Genomic DNA, 20,760 nt, shown 5'->3' with positions numbered 1-20,760 from the left:
GGCTGCTTCGCAGAATCTCATCATGGCGTTGGCCACCATATATTATGAATAAGTACATGCACTGTGTATTTATTATATGTCATCTATAAAAAAAACTATAATTCTTTCTTTCCTTCCAATCTCGATGACTTGTTTTACTACCTTGACTAATCACTTTGGCCAGACCCTCCAGCACAATGGTGACTAGAACGAATGAGGAGCAGATATCTTGTCTTCTTTGACCATAAGCTTTTAATCTTCCACGACTAACAATGACGTAAATTATTCATAACCATTTCATAATTAGAATATTGAATATAGTGAAAATGTAATTGCTCTTTCCATTGGTCTCCAGACCCCAATGCAATTCCTACCAAAATTCCAACTATGTTTTACGGCAGGAGCCTTGGTGGCATAGATGGTTACAAGCAGGGTTGCTAACTGCAATGTAAGTAGTTCAATCCTACCAGGGGCTGTGTGGGAGCCAGAGATGATGCGCTCTACTGATAAAGATTTGTAGCATTAGAAACACCCTACCGCTCCAAAGACAGCTCTACTCTGTAGCATAAGGCTGTCTGAGAAGGACATGACTTGATGGCATTGAGTTTTACTTCGTTTTTAAGTTTTTTGTTGTTTTTTTTAAATCATTTTATTGGGGGCTCGTACAAGTCTTATCACAAGACATACATAATTTGTACATTTGTTGCCATCATCATTCTCAAAACATTTGCTCTCCACCCGAGCCCCTAATATCAGCTCATTTTCCCCTTCCCTCTTCACTCCCCTCTCCCCCATGACACCTTCATAATTTATAAATTATTATTATTATTTTGTCATATTTTACACTGACGTCTCCCTTCACCCACTTTTCCACTGTCCATCCCCCAGGGAGGAGGTTATAGTTTTAAAGTATTATTGTATCATTTGATCATAAGTATCTAAGAAATTCAAGGGACCAAAATAGCCCAATGTTTAAAAAAATAAAAGTTGGAAGTATTTGCACTTCTTAATAGGAAAAAAAATTCCGGAAAGATACCGTAATCGAGGCAGTGTGGTATCGGTTTAAGGACAGATAAACAGATGAGTGGAATAGAACTGAGAGTCTAGGAATAAAGTCAGACACGTATCTATGTAATGACTGCTGTTGAGGTGATTTCTGCAGGGCATGGCACAACTGCTCGAGACTGTCCAGGCTGTACGTGTTCACGGCGCAGAACGCCTTTCTTCTGCAGAGCAGCAGGTGGTTCCAACCACAGACCGTGAGGTTAGCCGTCAACCATATAACCCACTAGCCATCATGACTCCTCAGGCATGCAGTTAACTGACCAACAAGACAGTCCCATGATGATGGAATAATCTCTACAATAAATCATGCTGGTATAATACGACTTCGACATGAAGGAGAATGGTTTTGGAGCGCCTCTTCACAGCATTTACATAAATTAACTTAAAGCAGAACAAAGACAGGCTTATTTTTGTTAAATACACAGAACTTTACCAGAAGAGCAGGGGCACTGCTGTTCAGAAGCTGGCTTTGTCATCACAAGTCTATGGGCATCATCACTCCTATCCATGTCTACATGTTTACTTAGAGGACCAGACCTGAGAGGCTTCACATGCCTGACAGCTGTTGGGCTACATTGGCAACTTTTTAAAAAGGCCTAGAAGTAGCTAATCCTTCCTGGTGTTTGAAACCTTCCCAATGACCTTGTCCACAGAATCCGGTGGGATCCCAGGAGGAGCTGTCCTCCTACCTTGCTTTCTACATGGACAAGTGTTAATGCTGTAAAATGATCAGGGCTGTGCCCACAGGCCGTGGTGTACAGCTCGAAGGGCTATTAGATGTTCACGTGGTTGATTTTTAAAAGGACAACTGAGCAGTAAAGACAAGGGAGTGTCAGTTTTGTTTTTAACTTCCATTATCTTTTAATCTCATTTTTCTACAACCTTTTTTTACAGGCTCTTTATATAGTGAATCATTAATGATAGTGACATGCAAAAAGTTTACAGTGAAAATGTAGAAACGGGATTAGTAAGCATTATTTTCTGTAAGAAATTAATAAAGACAAGCAAAAAGGAAATACAGTGAACCCTCGCCACTTCGCGCTTCGACTTCCGCGGCTTCACTCTATCGCGGTTTTTGCATAACAGCACCCACTGCCTACACCCGCTCCTTCACAGGAAAAAGACGGCGACCCACCTGTAGAGTACATCCCTTAAGTCATTTCATAGGCTATTGATTACAGTATTTGTAAGAACTATGTATAATAATACTGTATGTGAAATATGTAATACTGTAAACTAGATGTCATAAATAATATAATAAATGATAATTGTAACGTCCAAAATGTTTTACTGTATTTTCCCTTTTTCATTTAATAAATTGGGTAATACGAGTGTAATGGTGACTAAAGGGTGTTTTTTCATGTCCTCTATGCTCTAACTACGAAAATATTTGATTTACAAATAAGGAATCCTACTTCGCAGAATTTCATTTATCACGGTAGGGTCTAGAACCGATTAACCACGATAAATGAGGGTTCACTGTAATGGGTTAGTTGACAGAAAATGCTCAGAAATGCAGGCCAACAGTTATGTACCATTAGTTGGCGCTATGTGAAGTTAGCATTCTATGTTTATTGACATTTGTTGGCATTATTTTCGATTTGGGAACTTTCCAGGTATATGAAAATACAAATAGTTTTAGGATAACTATATAATATTATCTTTAAGGAAGATGGCCGATAGTGCTCTTCATAAAATATTTCTGCGATAAACGTTACAACAAATGGAAAAAATAACAAAAGTTTAAAGTGCTTTACTATAATCTAATTTTATTATCAATGATAACATTGCCAAAAATAATATAGTTCACATTCAAATATGCCAATAGCATATACTTTTAACTTATCATAGAAAATAAGTATAAACCAAAAAAAGAAAAGTATAAACAATCTATATACACTTTACATCTTTTATACAATTTTATATACATAACCCTATATTCTAATTGATTATCTTCTGAAAAAAAGCCAACAATGTAAACCACCATGCCCTGAAAGAGCTCCCCAAACCTCACTGCTGTGAAGTTGATTCTGACTCCTAGTTACGTTACCAGGACGGATTTGAACTGCCCCGTGGTGTTTGTAAGGCTACACACCTTATGGGAGCTAAGCTCCCTCTTTCTCCCACTTAACTGGTGGTTAGCGGTGCGCTGTGCCACCAGGATCTTCTGACGGCCTGAGAGAACACAACCCTGGACCTATTGATTAGAGAACGGACGACAGTTTTTAGAGCAAACTAAATACAAAGGTTCTAGCATCGAAATTACATATGGTGGAAATCTAAATACATGAAGATGAATTTCTTGAGGCATTTATTGTGTTTCAAGATATTTAACTTTGTTCCATGCCAGCCATGAGCGACAGTGCTAGAGATTCCACTGTATGAAAAATAAAGTTAAAGAACAGATTAATATACTTGAAAATATTTGAGTAAAGCCTTAATATATTCCAAAATGCAAATTATTTACAGATTTTCTATTTTTCATCCACAGACCGAAAATTTCAAGTGTAACAAAGATGACAGTCAGCATTTATGAAATATAGGCTGAAAGAGTACATTAGACTCAACTTTACTCTGTTAACTTAAATTTTAAAATGAATAAAAAATCTAGCCATCTCACAGAGCAAATCACATTTGTTCCATATATCACCAAAAACCTGTGGTCAGTTCGCATCCCGCCTTCTAACCTGTACGTTGCATTGATTCACCTAGTGCAAGACAAACGCATTCACGCTTCAGCTAAGTCACCTAAGTGTTCAACTGCTTCTTACCAGTATGTCCTATTTTGAACCTTTATAAATACAGAACCAATTAATAACTCCTAATATTCTTCAAAAATAAGTTATGCAAAAATAAAACACTCCCAACAACCCTTCGCTGCCATCCAGTCCGTCCTGCCCGAGTGGGTTTCTGTGGGAGAGGGAGCCGCATCTCACTCCCTTGGACAGAGCAGCTGGTGTTTTCAAACTGCTGCCCTTGTGGTTTGAAGCCCAACATGTACCTACTGTGCTGCCAGGGCCCCTTACTGATTCTTTGACTCACCCAAGACCCCTGTGTCTAGCTCCCCGGCTGTGCCTCTGAACTGTGTGTGAGTTGACATGTTCTGTGGCCTTCCTTGAGATTTGTCTGATGAACGACAAATCTACCTTCTGACAAGCAGCAGTTGCAAGCCCTACACATGGGAGTAAAACGTTTCGCATTTTTTCCCTGCCATTTGCTTACTTAATAAAAACTTTACATTAACTGCTGGAGTAATACATTTTATAACAGAAAGCAAAAACCACTCACTGCCTTACATTTGATATTCACACACTCCATTGTCATGATAAAAAAGAGCCGACCAAAGAAACACCAATCTCAAGCATGGCAAATGTCAAAGAAGATTTTCAGTTTTAACAACGGCAAAAGAATCGAATTTATATGCTATCAATAAGAAAACAATGATGCACTCTCACTGCAACACGTCGTGGCACACAGACTAGCTCAAAGAAAAGCATTCGACGCGATATACTTACAGTGGGGAAAAGACCCTCGGCAGACAGCTTTGTTCAAAATGGTTACAAGAAACATATGGCAATTTTTAAAATCGGACTCCATTTTCTCTATAGATTCCATCCTAATAAGAAAGGTAAGTTTCAATAAAAATAAGTGTATAAGACAAATAGGCAGGTTATAAAATATCTTTAGACTTTCAGATGTATTTAATCTAGAGACTGATAAAAGGGCCTACGCACTGCACAGACCGTCTACAAAGACAGGAGGGAACACGCCCAGAGAGAAGACAGAGATCCCTGAGTCACTGAGCAGCAGAGACGTGGGGCCTGAACACTGGCGGACAGAAACTACACTACACAGCGGGGCTGTCCGAGGGTCAAACAGCTTACCCACAGCACAGGGCGCTGTCTGGTGCCCGACAATGAGAAGGGTTGCTCCCCACATGCCCCAGGGTGACAGGCAGCGGTGCCATCACCCAACTCCCACACATTCAAGGCCCAATCACACCCCTCTCTGCACACTTTCAGGAGTGGGGGATACAGTCTGAGAAAAGGGGCAGCACAAGAGGCCAAGACAAAAGCTGATGCGATTCACACGAATGATTGATTTTGTATGAAATATCACAGTCTTCTTATGCTTAGGAACACTAAACAATACTTTAGCACTTAGTATGTTTGGGGGCCTGAAATAGGGCCTGCAAAATACAGCAAAAGGCACACAAATGAAAAAACGGCGGCAGTAGATACACCACACTTTTTAACAAAATGAGAACAGAACACAAAAGCAGAGTGTCACCCTGCATAACCTCAGCGGGGAGACTGTGTCAGAGGACTCCAACTTTTCACCGTCTCCACAGAATTAAAAACAAACCTTCTGCCAACCCAGAAACTCTCTCCACAGAGCTCAGAGACAAAGGGAAACAGTTCTAGAACTGAGTAAGCACTAAGCCAGAGGGTTATACACATAAGAGGAATGTAGAGAGCTGGCAAAGGCCAAACAAGGAACGTTATGCATTCAGACAGCCACGCAGAGGGCTTCCGAGCACCACTGGACACACAGTTCAATCTTAAATCACCTGATAACTGGAGCAGCCACTTTTGTTAATTGCCTTTATACAAAGGGAGGAAGCACTTAAGTTCCACAGATATCTTATGCCCAGGGGTGAATCGGCAATTTGGAGTCAAATGCCAGCTACTGTTAGGCTCCGTTCTCCAGACAACGGGAAGAGAGCAGTGCCATCTTGTGTGATTACAGCTAAGAAATGACACTCGGGTCTGGGAAGGAACACTGGTGGCTGTGTATGTGGCAGAAGAAGGAGAGAGCTTTCAGGTTTCTATACATTTCAGAGAGGCAGGCAAAGGATACTTCACAAAACGGAGAGGGAACCACTCTTTTCTTTTTGTTGAAAAGGGAGAATTACTAAGGCGGCTGTCTTTTTTCTCATGTGCATTTGCTCGGACAGCACACCTGTGCGTTACTATGGAAGCACCGCAAATGCTGATTGGGGGTTAAAAAAATAAATTAACTGAAAACATTCTTAGCACAGAGGCAATAATAAAGACTGAAGCCGTACGGGCTGCGTGTTCATGCTCACTATATGAAAAAGGGGAGGGGTGGGAGAGAAACTTTCCAAATGAAGTCAGCCAAAAGGGAAACTAAAGCAGTCACAACACAGGTACTTCACAAGCGACATACTTACTTCCAAGTTCCTAGACCCGCCTGCCAACCTTCCACAAACATGAGTGCCAGATTCAACACCTTCATGATGGCTTCTTTCACAAAGCTCACCTGAAATCAAAATCATGAATGCAGCAGGTGCTCTTCACCACATTTGGTCAATGACACCAATACTGCTTACTGCATTTAAACCAGTCACAGAAAAAGATCACTTGGCTAATGAACCTTCTGTGTATACAGCAAGACGTTAGGCTCTGAAAGGAAGCCTATAAACATTGATTGACTGCACCCCTCCTAGGGCTGTTATTAGTACTACAGTCAGTCAATAGGCAATTGAGCACGTCACCATTTCTTAGGCTGGCCACTTAAATTTACCAATAAAGTGGGTCAAGTCATTCCAGTGGATATTTCATGATATACACTCATGCGGAGTTGGATATGCGCTCTGACTAAAGCACAACTGCAAGGAAGACAGCCCCACTGAATCTGAATGCAACGCAGGGTGAGCGCCGTGCATGCTGTGTGTGCCACAGACTCAGGTGTGTCTCCCGAGACAACTTCCAGCGCACAGATCCCTAACCAAACCCTCACTGGGCCTCCGCAAAGAACTCAGCAAAAAAGCAGCTCAACGATGATGAAACTCCACAGCAGTTTCATTTCCTGCCTCTGTTGCCAAGTTCCCAGGTAACATCTAATATACCTTTTCTCTTAGAAGACAGCGATCGTGGATTGTAGACAAATATCTATAGTGAATTTTAATCAATTGGTCTAAGTCCTTGGCTTCCTCAACTTGATGTTGAAATTCCAGCCCTGTGCTGTGAAGAATCTTTCAAGAGAGAAGAAAAAATGTTATCAGCAGACTTATTCTCTGGGGTTTTGTGTGCTGCATAAAGAAAATGTCATAAACGCTTCCACGTCTGTCAGATTCTTCCTTCGGCTGCTATAGGCACCATTCATTAAGGCTGGCCTGGGTCTGTTTATTCCAGAACTACGTTGGGAGTCACGTGCACAAATGAATGGGAGCTCATTGGGAACTCACTGTTCTGGAGGGAGGGGAAGCAATTGAACTGTACATAAAACACAGGGAAGACCTTTCCGTAGGAACAAAAGAGGCGTCTGGTAATAGTAAAGGTAAGAATCCTCCTTCTAAGACCAATAATGGCAGTGAGTCTGTTTGTAAGGTCTGCTTTTCAAAGAAAAAACCAAACCCAACTGAAAGCCTGAAGGCCTTGTCGTTTCCTCTGTGCTCTAAGCTGGCCTTCCGGAGCGCATCCCTGCAGCGTGGCAGCAGAGCACCTGTGCGGTCTTCAAGGGCACAACGCAGCCTGCACAGGTGCGCTTCCTCTAAACACGAGGGGTGCTGGCACTGGTACACCAAAATGACTGCGAACGAGATTTGTCTTTAGACACACATTTATCTCCAAATGAGGAACATCTTCCAGTGATACTGCTATTGTTCAACTACTTGAATTCCTCTCTCGGAATTTCCTCCAGCACTGATTTGAAGGTCTGTAAAATGATTTACGTTTATTTTTCAGTTATGCCTTGTTTCTAAGAAAAGCAAAAGCATGTGACCCTGCTGCATCCCCCTTCTTCACACACTACATTAGCCTGGGTGACTTTGATCCCTGGTAAAACTGAAGTCCTGTTCATGGGACAGTTCTGTCACTGATAATGAGATTTAAAGATTTCAAGATAAGTAGCACGTTCTGAAAGGAATTCCAAAGGAGGTGCTCTGGTAATGCCCACCCGGCAGTCAACGCACAAGAAGGCAGGGGTCTTTTGGACAGACCTAATTTGGTATGTTTAAACAATTCTCCACTGCTGTCGTGTCACTTTTATAATCCGAGTTTTATGTACCCTACTTTCACATCTACACAGTCCATACGTATTTTGAGATCTTCTGTATTTATAAATACATCTACAGATAATTATCTACAATTAACTGTACATAAGGGAACAGACGCAATGGAAAGATACAAACCCTAGTCATGATATAGTTGTGTAAGCTGTTCACAAAATGCATAAGCTTCACTCTTAAGAGGAACATCCGATGAATCTGCTGCTTTATTGATTCCCTTTGTGGTCCAAACTGAGCATTTGTATCTTGTTCATGTAAAAGTCCTTCCTTGAGCTGTGGCTTTTCCGGAGTACTCGCCAGTTCTATAAAAGATTAATAAGTATTTACTAAGATGCCATTGCAAACGGAGGATCCTGAAGAAAATCATTCCTGCCCTGAGTACTTTGACAAAGATCAGGAAGCCCAATGTCAGTGCCTCTGACTGGTGAAAAGTCCCCCATAGCATCTTTATAGTCGCTGTCAGTAACAATGTACATGTAGTCCCACTGACATGTCTTTTTAAGAACTGCAGACTGTAAGGCGCCCTGGTGGTGCTACTGGGTTAAGTGTTGGACTGCTAACCAAAAGGTCAGCAGTTCAAGCCCACTAGCCACTGGATGACAGAAAGACTAGACTATGCGTTCCTGTAAAGATGTCCAGCCTTGGAAACCCTAGATAGGGTCACTCTGAGTCAGAATGGACTCAATGGCCATGGGTTTGGGTTTTTTGTTTTTTGAAGGGGGCTGGGATATTTATTCTGGCTAAATTCTTTTTCTTTTAATACTTTTATTGGGGGCTCTTACATCTCTTATCACAATCCATGCATTCCTTCAATGTGTCAAGCACATTTGCACACATGCCGCCATCCTCATTTTCAAAGCATTCTCTTCCCTCTTGAGCCCCTGATATCCGCTCCCCATTTCTTCCCCCTCCCTCCCCTGCCCACCCTCCCTCACGAACCCTTGACAAGTTATAGAGTATTTTCCCCATATTTTACATCATCCTCCGCCACCCCTCACCCACTTTTCCATTATTCGTCCCCCTGGTTGGCCCTGTCTGGCTAAATTCTTAATCAGGATCTTGTGCTTTACGTTGACTACACATACGATTTCTAAGCATTTCAGTATAAAACCGATGAAACACACAACTCTCCTCTAGTTCTTTGGTGCTTCCTTCCCCCTACTATCATGACCTCAATTCGACCTTACAAATCAGATGTGACCAGAACATGCACACTGATACAGATAAGAGCCCACAACAGGGAATCCAGGACAGATAAACCCCTCAGGGCCGACAATGTGAGTAGAGATACCAGGAGGATTAGAGGAGGGTGGGAAAGGAAGGGGGAACCAATCACAAGGATCAATCTAGAAACCCCTCCCAGGGGGAGAAATAATGGAAAAGTGGGTGAGGGGCGATGGAGGATGATATATGGGAAAAATCTATAATCTATAACTTATCAAGGGTTCATGAGGGAGGGCGGGTAGGGGAGGGAGGGGGGAAGAAATGGGAAGCTGATATCAGGGGCTCAAGTGGGAAGAAAATGCTTTGAAAATGATGACAGCAGTATATGTGCAAATGTGCTTGACACACTGGATGAATGCATGGATTGTGATAAGAGATGTAAGAGTCCCCAATAAAAGTATTTAAAAACAATGTTGCTACAAATACACACTGTGTTGCCACTTGTGTACACATAAAAAATGACAAAAGAATACCAAATACTTTCTTCGTGGCTGAAGTTAAATTATGATTTTATCTTCAAAGAAATAAATCTTACCACCAAATAGTAAAACATCCAGACTATATTTTGCCCATTTTATTTGCAATAAAAGAAGGAACACTTGATTATAAATTTTTTGACATTCCAAACTTATAACAATGTCCACAGGCCATGGAACCTAGGGGGAAAAAAACACAACAAAATAAACTAAAGAAATAGAGAATTAAAACAGAAAGCCTATAACTTGCATATTTTAATAGAAAATAACGTTATTATAAAAAATTTCAGCACATACCTTGTAGCTCAGGGTCAGACCATCTAACATATGAACAGGGAGTTTCTTCTTAGTTGTATCAATACTTTCAAAAGATATAGAGAGTCTAAATAAAGAAATTTTAGTTTTAGCCTCTGAAAGTTACTATGCTCATATAACAAACTGCTAATAGGAAAATCAGCATTTTATCATTGTATTTACATAGTACTCAAAAAATAGGGTGATTTCATAAAAGAAATGCAAATAGTCTAATAAATGTATATGTTTGGGGCATATATTACAGAATAGGAACTTGGTTTTAAAAAGAGGAGTAAATATTTAGCTTAACTCAGGTAACACTCAGGTTGAGAAAATGCTCAAGTTTAAGGAGAGAGACGTGCTCTTCTCACCAGGTAGACGACCAAGAAGCAGGAGTAGCCAGAGTTCTAGACAAGCTTGGCTGCTTGAGAGCGCTCTCAAGGAGGGAGGGCCTGAGCAAGGTGAAAATGGGGTTCTGCTGCCTGCGAAGATGCCATCTAGGGACTTATCCACTGACTCCTTACACTAGCTTGCACAGGAGTCTCAAGAGAAAGAAAGCACCTCTCAGCGTGCCTGGAAATGTGCACGTGCAGGTGCCACTACAGGGGCGTCGGTCTATCAGCGGTGGTACCTGAATGCACACTACGGAAGATTGAAAAGACAAGGCAAAGGTAGGGAGCTATCTTTCAAAGCAGAGCTGTGAAAGGCATAGTGGGAATAATGAAGTAGTCAACTGCTTACATGGCACAGGCACTCACTCATCAGGTTTCTCAGGTTGTAGACTGTCACATTTGAATTTATTAAAGGCTTTATAGGAACCTACTGAATTTTTAATTACTCATCAAGCACCATGTTAAGCATGATGCTACGCAGCCGATAGGGACACACTCAAGGGTCCTTTACAGCTCACAACTCCGTTCCAATACATGGGCTCCTTCTCCTGCTACACAGGAGGGTAACGTGCAGACGATGCCAGGGGTAGAGGGCAGGGACCGCACCACGCAGCACTGGGTAGGCCACTGTTGGGCCATCAGAAGGAGAGAGCACTATGAAAGATCTTCAGAAAGTTCCTGGAAAATGTGTATTGTGAAAAAAATATGCACGAATCTCAATAAATTCACACTAATTGTTATAGCATGTCTGAACAGAATCTAGTTTGAGGCACTAAACAGAATAAGAATAAGACATCAGTTTCAAAAGAGCCACCATCAGGGCAATATGAGTTCTGGTAAAACTGAAGTAAAAACAAATATCAAACTTATGGCAAAGTTTGGGGAAATGGTGAAAACACTGATATTTTATGAAAACTTTATGGGAACAATGCCTCAAAGAAATTGGTTTACAAATGGATAACCTATTTTAAGAATCAAGGAGCTGCTGGAGCTACAAATCACATACATCCATGTTCCAGGGAAAAGAATTCCTCTTGTCCGTGCCCTAACTGAAGAGGATTAACTGATGAGCAGCAGAAGCAGTCAAAATCGGAGAGGCTGCAACTGATTCGTTTTACACAATTCTGAGTGAAAAATTGAAGATGAACAAACTGTCTGCTTGGTAGGTACCAAACTTGTGCTCAGATCAGCTGCAGACAAGAACAGAGCTTTCAATGAAAATCTTAAGCAATTTTAAACAAGATTAAAATCCTGAAACAATATAGTATCTGGGGTCTTAAAGGCTTGAAGTTAAACAAGCAGTCATCCAGCAGGGAAGCAAATAAGCCCACATGGAAGAAGCACACCAGCCTCTGTGATCATGAGGTGCTAACAGGATCTGGAATCAGGTATCAAAAGATCCAAAACAATTGTATCGATGGGAAAGAAGGGGGTTGGAGATGGGACCCAAAGTCCATTTGTAGACAATTGAACATCCCCCCACAGAAGGGTCACAAGGAAGGGACAATTCAACCAGGGTGCAGTATAGCACTGATGAAACACACAACTTTCCTCTAGCTCTTTAATGCTTCCTCCCCCCACTACCATGACCCAGTTCCACCTTACAAATATGGCTAGACCAGAGTACACACATTGATACAGATAAGAGCTCTCAACACATGGAATTCAGGACAGATAAAACCCTCAGGAACAATAGTGGGAGTAGCAAGGGTAGGGGAGTGGGGGCGAGAGGGGGCCAAAAGGGGACCCCATCATAAGGTTGGATATATAGCCCCACCACCAGGGGAATGAATAACAGAAATGTGGGTGAAGGGAGACACAGACAATATAAGACATGAAGTAACAATAATAATATATAATTGATCAAGTATTCATGAGGGTGGGAAGGTAGGGGAGGGAGGGGAAAAAAGAGGAGCCGATACCAAGGGCTCGAGTAAAAAAAAAAGTTTTGGAAATGTTGATGGCAACGTATGTACAAGTGTGCTTAATACAGTGAATGATGGATTGTTAAAAAATGTGTAAGAGCCCCACAATAAAACGATTAGTAAAGAATAAATAACACCCTGACGCATAACTTGGGGAAACAAGGAGATGAACCATGACTTTACCAGCAGGATCCAGAGTACGAAGCGCAATCAAAGCAACGGCTAAACCCCGGGCGATGCGGTTCAGTGAAGGAAAAGGTGACCAGGGAAGAGCAAAGGTTATGGCAACAATTTGGGAGGCATGCGCAAGGTCCTTTGCTTATTAACTTTCTGGAGGCCAAGGAACAAAACACCTGTGTATTCGGAGCGTTTCCAGACAGGCGGTGAAAGCTGTGGTGGGAAACAGTGCTTCTCCATCACGTTGCTCCCGCTCATTCCCCCAGCCCAGTGGGTCTCACCCTTCTTCATGCAGTTCCTCAGGTGGGGGTGACCCCCCAACCATAAAATTATTTTCGCTGCTACTTCATCACTGTAATTTTGCAACTGTCATGAATAGGGCGACTCCTGGAAAAGGGTCGTTCGACCCCCAAAGGGGTCGCGGCCACAGGTTGAGAACCGCTGCTCCAGCCAAACAAGGGAAGCTTGAGGCGTCTCAATGGGACACCTTAGCTGTCCATCCACCTTTCACTCCTGATGTGGCTCCTCGGACTTCCTTTTGTTTCCTAATCCTAGTCTTTAAAGGGCACCTGGTTTTCTTCACTTAATAATGTAAAACAAAAGACCTTATTGGTATGAGTAGATTTCCAGGACCTGCTAGTATTACCGTTAACAAAAGTGTCTTCAACTGGATGGATTGCGTTTTTAATTTTATTTTTCCCCCCAAGAATATTTTGACGACCTCTTATATAGCTGGAGGAGTGACATACATAAAAGTTCTGAAGTTAGAGAAGAGCAAGTGCTTAGGGAAACCAGACATCGTCCCCACATTCTGAAATGTACAATGTGCTAGGATAAATGTCTTGATTTGTGTACAAGAAATGAAGCTGACAGATGGGGCTGGACTGTAAATATCTTTTGCTCTGTGAAAAGCTGCAGTTAGTCGTCTGTTATGAGGTACCACTGAGGTGTTGGAGCATAGAATGGTGTGAGGTCATTTCTGTTTTGTGAAGTTCACTCTGGTAACAGTATGGGAAGGTCAAATGCAAGGTAGCAAGGCTGAGACACAAATAATCAGAAAGGAAACCCCTGGAACAGACTGGGTCTGAGTTGAGCTCTTAAGAAGGATGGAGAGCTAAGGACAAAGCACCTAGTGAGGAGCAGGGCTGACAGAACGTGGTAGTCCTTTAGGCGAGGGAGCCTCGCGAGAGGAAGGCACCCTGGGGTGCCCTGACAGAGTAGTGTGAACCAAGAGAAGAGATGCAGAATGGTCATAGTGAGAAAATGACACGTTTCATTTGAATACAATGTTCCGATTTTGTAAAGCCACGACAGAACAAATTAAAAGAATCACAAGAGAATCTATCCCTGTGGATGCAGAGACAGCCTTCAGTAAAACCCAAGTTTCTAGATGAAAACCTTAATGAAGAATGGCTGGGAGAGAGTGTGACAGAGCTCTTCAATCTATGTGACCTATTTGTGGTTTTCGTTTGGTTTTGGTTTTGGCCTGTGTGTATGGGCTCCCAGAAAGGGGCTAGAATTAGCGGGCACCCCCTCCCGGGGTGGAAAGCAGACGAGTCCCAGGTCTCTGTGTGTTCTGACCTTTGTACATCCCTGTAGCCCTGCTGGCAAAGTGAGTGGGCTCCCCTGTGTCCAGGCCCCTGTTGCTTGCACTTGTGTACACCCAGGCTGGCAAACCTCGGAGCCTCTGGGCTCTGGAAACTAGAACAATCATTAAACCTGGCTTGAGTCTCTGTCTGGCAAAAAAAAAAAAAGTGGAAGAGAAATTCTCTCTGTGGCAACTAACATGTAAAACAGTATTAGTAACAATGCAGAGGGTTTTTTTTGAGGAGTAAATAATGTAACATATTATAAATAAAAATTCCTAAAAGAGCACATGGTTTGCTTTAGCCTATCTTCGATTAAAGGTACTGCCCATATTTTACCGTAAACTGTCTTCAGGATAGCGCTGTCCGACTGCTTCTTGGAGTTGGACATTGAGAAAAGACACATTCTGCCAGGTTTCCTTTTCTCTTATTTTATCAAAAATTGATGTATAGAAGTCATACATAGTATCTCCACCTTCCATTAAGAAAAAATTCCTCATGGCCTGCAAGTACTCGACTAACCTGAACAGGGAGTATATAAACAATAGAATGGTTTTAATTTTGTAAGACAGGATTCTTGGTCAATACCAGGTTTTGTACACTACCATTTGAAGTGAAACAAGTTTACATACAATATTTACTAAAACAAATAGTAACATCTCCTAAAAATACTTGTGTAAATAATAAAAATAGGGTATGTGCTACTTGAGTAATCAAAAAACTAGGCAAGCATAAAAAGGTAATGAAAAAAGAATTGATCCAAATCCCAGCAGTCATGGTAACTTTTCACTACCAGTTCCTAGGGCATTTCTTTCCTTTTCTTCGATGTATTTGGTTGCTACCATGCATGTCCTGCTTTTTAAACACTAAAGACATTTTACATTGTTTAAATCCTTTTATAAACCTAACTTGTACTAATTTTACAAAGTCCATTATCTTGATACAACATAATTTAAAGAACTATTCACCCAGTAGATATTGTTTTGGAAATGATGATGGCAACATATGCACAAATGTGGTGGATACAATTGATGTATGCAATGTTGTAAGAGCTGTAAAAGCCCCCAATAAAATGATTTATTATTTTTTAAAAATCATTTTATTGGGGCTTCATACAACTCTTATCACAATCCATACATACACCAATTGTGTCAAGCACATTTGTACATTCGTTGCCTCATTATTCTCAAAATATTTGCTCTCAACAAAAAAAAACAACCAACTTTTATACTTTACACTCTTATTGGAAATTTTGTGATGGGTACTTTTGTGCTATCAGAAAACTGTATTACTTTCACATAAATTCTCAGAAAGAAACAAAAATAATAATTAAAATGCAGAATATTCCTACAGATGCAAGAGAAAATGTCCTCGCGCTTTCTGCCTGCCTGCCTGTGGCAGCCATGATTGAATAGGGGAGTAGAGTAATGACCAAGAGAAGCAAGGAGAAGATTCCAGAAAAGGACCCATTATGATGTCACACAGTGTTGCATAATTTGTCCTACACCTGTTCATTTAAAAGCGGAAATGTTAAAATATACAGGTGAGAGGTAGAGAAAAAAATACAGAACATAGTTAAGAAAATCTTGAAAGAAAATAATTTTCTTTTTTTACCGGTAATCTTTTTTGAGAGTTTGCATGAGATTTCCACAGCAGTCTAGATATTGTTTATCTATATGAGGATAGAGGCAAGATCTCAGTGTTAACTCAAAAGTCTGGCACGTCACGGATTCTGACGATCTATCCACACAGATGTCACCACCAGCAAACTTCTCATGAAAGTCACTTTGTTCCAAATACAACCTGGAAGAGAAAAACGAGCGTCTTCTTACTGTGAGACACCATCAGTAGAACCCCTGAAAGTCTTGTGTTTACGTCTCTTCATATTACTAACCATTACATAAACCTTTCTTCCCAAAATATCCTTGGGAGAAAGCAGTCGTAAGCCTAAGGTGCATTTTATTTCAAGGGACACAGATTCAATGTGTGTGTCGCATGCCCCCTTTGACCGGAACATTAGTGCACATATGTTGTATGCTTGACAGCACTCTTTAGCTATGGTCCAAAGGCACAAAGAGCACAGCAAAGTCTGAGCAGAAAGGAGGTCATGTCATGTAGGTGAAATCAGTAAACATGGCTTCTTTGGGGCTTCCTTTCACTAAAGATGATAGGCTACAAAGATTTTTGTTAAAGGGCTAGAAACTCTACTGCTCAGAAATAATAAACAGCTATTAAATATTGCTTAGACCCCACTATCTCCATTGTAAACAAAATGTGCAGATGTGCCTAATAACCTTGCAAAATTAATAGCCAGCAGTGGGTCATGCACATCGTCCAGGCCCAAGTGTCGCTCAGCGATGGACTGCATCTTAATCAGGCTCTCTTTGCTGGTCTGCTGCTCCGTAAGGATACATGGGGAAGAATCTTCTCCGTGCCGAAGACGGGATTGCACAGATTCCAGAAAAAGGTTATACAAACTTTTTCTTTCCGCATCTGGAATGTAAGAGAAAAACATCATGCAAACAGCTGGGGTGTTATGTGTTACTGCATCTGCTCTGACTCACAGCGACCTTATGCACAACAGATCTGAGCACTGCCTGGTCACTCCCTGGGCCTGCGCCAGCCTCACAATTGCTCTTGGGCTTGAGCCCACTGATGCCGTGTCAAGGTCAAGGTCCACCTCTTTGAGGGCCTTCCTCTCCTCTGCTGCACCTCGGGTTCACCAAACATGATGTCCTCCAGGGATTGGCCTCTTCTGACAACATGTGTAAAATTTGTGAGACAAAGGCTCGCCATCCTTGCCTCTGGCTGTACATCTTCCAAGACATATCTATTTGTCCTTTCAGCAGTCCATGGTACTTTCAGTATTCTTCAACAGCACAATTCAAATGTATCCATTCTTCTTCGTTCTTCTTTACTCAGTGTCCAACTTTCACATGCATGTGAGCTAACAGAAAATACCACGGCTTGGATCAGGTGTGCCTCAGTCCTCAAAGTAGCATCCTTGCATTACAATACTCTAAGGAGGTCTTGTGCAGCAGATTTGCCCAATGTAACTCACCTTTTTATCTCTCGTCTGTTGCTTCCATAAGCATTGATTGTGGGTCCACAATCAAGACAAAACCCTTGACAACTTCCATCTCCTCCATTGATCATGATGTCACCTATCGGGCCACTTGTAAGAATGTTGGTCTTGTAGACATCTGAGTTGTAATCCATACTGAACGTTGCAATCCTGGATCTACATCAGCAAGTGCTTCAAAACTTCACTTTCAGCCAGCAAGGTTGGGCCATTTACAGGCTGAATGTTCTTTGTAACCCTTCCTCCAATCCTGATGCCGTATTCTCCTTCACATAATCCAGTTTCTCTGATGATTTGCTCATCATGCAGATTACATAAATATGGTGACAGGATACAACCCTGTCACACATCTGTCCTGACTTTAAACCATGCAGTATTCCCGTGTTCCTTTCACATAACTGCCTCTTGATCCATGTACACGTTCTTTTTATTTACTTTTGTTTTTTTCATGTACATGTTCTGCATGAGCAAAATGAAGTGTTCTGAAATGTCCATTCTTCTCAAGGTTATCCGTGGTTTGTTATGATTCCCAAAGCCAAATGCCTTGGCACAGTCAATGAAACACAAGTAAACATCTTTCTGGCATTCTCTGCTTTCCGTCAAGATCCATCTGACCTCAGCAATGATGTCCCTCTGAACCCAGCCTGAACCTCTGGCTGCACGCTGCCAATGTACTGCTGCAACTGTTGTTGGATGAGCTTCAGGAAAATTTTACTTGCATGTGATTTCAGCGAGATTATTCTGAAGTTTGAGCATTCTGTTGGCTCGCCTTTCTTTGGAATGGGTACAAATACAGATCTCTTCCAGTCAGTTGACTGAGTAGCTGTCTGCCAAATTTCCTAGCATAAATGAGTAGTGGTAAGTGCTTCCAGGGCTTCCTCAGCTTGTTGAAACATTCCAATTGGTATTCTGTCAATTCCTGGAGCCATGTTTTTGGCTAATGCTTTCAGTGCGGCTTGATCTTTTTCCTTCAATACCATTGGCTCTTGTTGATAGGCTATCTCCTGAAATGGTAGAATGCCAACTCGTTCTTTTTGGTACAGTGACTCTATCTTCTTTCCATCTCGCTTTGATGCTTCCTGCCTCACTCAATGTATCATTCAATATTGTGACTCTGGGCTTGAATTTTTTCTTGAGTTCTTTCAGTTTAAGATACGCTGAGTGTGTTCTTCCTTTTTCTAACTCTAGATCTTTGCACACTGCATTGTATTTTACTTTGTCTTCTTGAGTGGCCATGTGAAATTTTCTATTTACCTCTTTGACTCCGTTCCTTCCCTTTGCTTAAGTTACTCAGTGATTAAGAACAAATTTTAGAGCCTCTTCTGACATCCACTTTGACCTTTTCCTTCTTTCCTGTCTTTTTAATGGCCTTTTGCTTTCTTCATGAATGATGTTCTTGATGTCCGCCTACATTTCCTCGGGTCTTCTCTCATTAATGTTCATTGCAGCAAATGTCTTCTTGAGATGTTCTTAAAATTCAGGTGGGATAGACTCAAGGTCATATTTTGGTCCATGTGGACTTGTTTCATTTTCTTCAACTTCAACTTGAACTTACAAATGAGCAACTGATCGTCTGTCCCACAGTCACCCCTAGGCCCGTTTTGGATGCTGATACTGAGCTTCTCAATGGCCACTTCCCACCGATGTATCAATTTGATTTCTATGTATTCCATCTGGAGAACTCCATGTGTACAGTAGTCTTTTGTGTTATTTAAAAAAGGAATTTGCTATGAATAAGTCATTGGTTTTCAAAATTCTATCATGCGATCTCCGGGTTCATTTCTAAGTCCATATTTTTTAACTGCTATTCCTTTCTCTGTTTCAGCCTTTGCATTCCAATCACCAATAATTGTCAGTGCCTCTTCATTGATCAACTTCCTGAAACTGAAGACATTGATAGACTTCTTCAATTTCTTCATCACTAGCTTTTGTGATAGGTGCATAAATCTGAATAATAGTTATATTGCTTGGATTTTCTTGAAGGTGTATAAATATAATCCGATCACAGATAGCACTGTATTTCATTATAGATTCTGCAATATCTTTTTTTGGCAATGAATACCACACAATTCCTCTTGATTGTGTTATTCCCAGTATCGTAAATCATATAATCTTCTGGTTCATAGTGGCCAATACCAGTCCATTTCAACACTAATGCCCAATATATCAATCTTCATGTGTTCCATTTCACTTGTGACCACATTTAATTTTAATTCATATTTCCAAGTTTCTATCATTAGCAGATTTTGACAACTGCTTCTCCTTACCTTGAGTCGTGCCCATCAGCAAATGACGATCCTGAAGGGTCCACTCCCCAAAGCTTCACTGCATTCATTTCCCCATGTTCAATCCCCTCAGTCATATTTCAACGCCTTCTGCCCCGAGAGGCCCATCCTCTAGCACTGTCTGACAATGTCCTGCTGTCATTCTTCAGGCCGTCAGTGTCTGATAATGTTTCCATGCTATGCATAAGCTTTCCAGCGGTGACCTCCTTCTTCATGATCTGTTCTTGGTCTGTAAGCTCTGCTGAAGCCTGTTCAATGTGGGGGATGCTGCTGGCAGTTGAAATACCAATGACATAGCTTCCAGCATCACATAAGTCACCAAAGTATGACAAAACTGACAGACAAGTGGTGGCAATGCAAACTATGTTCTGGCAAATAATACATTTACTAACTTTACTATATAATACAGTATATTTTTTTCCTTTGTTACATGAAAACCCATCCTGTTATTTACCAAGAATTTACAACAAAACATTTTTATAAACTTGGTTAAACAATTACAAAGTTTATGGCTAAACATCAAAAAGTATTTAATTGACTGCTTTCCAATATAGAGTAATACCCTAAAAAGGGCTCCTAAAAGTGACCACCATGTTGTTGCTACTGTTAACTGCCACTGCATTGGATTATAAAGTTACTAGTAGAAGCCATAATTTATTGAAAATAAAAACGAAAAATAACCTTCTCACAGTAGGGCTGGAAGGCTATTTTGCAAATTCGGTAAAAGGAAATAATTTTTATTTTAGTAAAATAATTACAATAATGTTAAATTGATTTATAAACAAAACACTTAAAGTCACATCCATGCTATTTAAATCGTGTTAATCAGTTGATAAAACTTTAAATGTATTGCATAAATTACATTGACAAATACTAGAAATTATATCAGATTTTCTTAAAATTCATAATCAAGCCTAAACTACTCATTGACAAATTCTTATCTGTCATAGTCAGTGGTCCTTGAGAGCAAAATACTGGACTTTTAAGCATTAGGAAATGCAAATAATTAAAAAAAAATTTTTGGGGGGGGGCAAATAATTATTTTTTACAGGACCAAGTTTTAGCCACAAAGAGTAAGTAAAATAAGGGAGTTACCAGGTTGTGAAACTTCTGAGCTAGGAAAACTACCATTTGACTTTTAATGTTATGTAAATTTATACATAAAAATTTATCATTACTGCCTTTTCAACAATGAAAACATCTTTTTTTCAATCAAAAGCAGCAACATTTATTAATCTGTTC

The 20,760-nt window shown here is 40.9% G+C and overlaps 1 protein-coding gene across 1 annotated transcript in view; it reads right to left on the bottom strand.

Moving 5' to 3' along the window:
• Nucleotides 1–2,459: 2,459 nt before the first annotated feature.
• TUBGCP5 (tubulin gamma complex associated protein 5) overlaps nt 2,460–20,760 on the bottom strand; it is a 58,190-nt gene continuing 39,889 nt past the window's right edge. The window contains exons 13-22 of the mRNA XM_013006054.2: nt 16,446–16,644; nt 15,766–15,954; nt 14,491–14,673; nt 10,075–10,159; nt 9,837–9,957; nt 8,201–8,379; nt 6,917–7,042; nt 6,239–6,327; nt 4,560–4,660; nt 2,460–3,421 (exon numbers count right to left, since the gene is read on the bottom strand). Of these exons, the coding sequence (XP_012861508.2) occupies nt 3,375–3,421; nt 4,560–4,660; nt 6,239–6,327; nt 6,917–7,042; nt 8,201–8,379; nt 9,837–9,957; nt 10,075–10,159; nt 14,491–14,673; nt 15,766–15,954; nt 16,446–16,644 (1,319 nt within the window). The 3' untranslated portion in view covers nt 2,460–3,374. The remainder of the gene's footprint in view (nt 3,422–4,559; nt 4,661–6,238; nt 6,328–6,916; nt 7,043–8,200; nt 8,380–9,836; nt 9,958–10,074; nt 10,160–14,490; nt 14,674–15,765; nt 15,955–16,445; nt 16,645–20,760) is intronic.

Source organism: Echinops telfairi, unplaced genomic scaffold (genome assembly GCF_000313985.2).
Source record: "Echinops telfairi isolate 266 unplaced genomic scaffold, ASM31398v2 ScPeMD7_7;HRSCAF=31, whole genome shotgun sequence".
Lineage (NCBI taxonomy): Eukaryota > Metazoa > Chordata > Mammalia > Afrosoricida > Tenrecidae > Echinops > Echinops telfairi.
The sequence above is the reverse complement of the archived record's forward strand: the minus strand, read 5'-3'. Positions and strand labels throughout refer to the sequence as shown.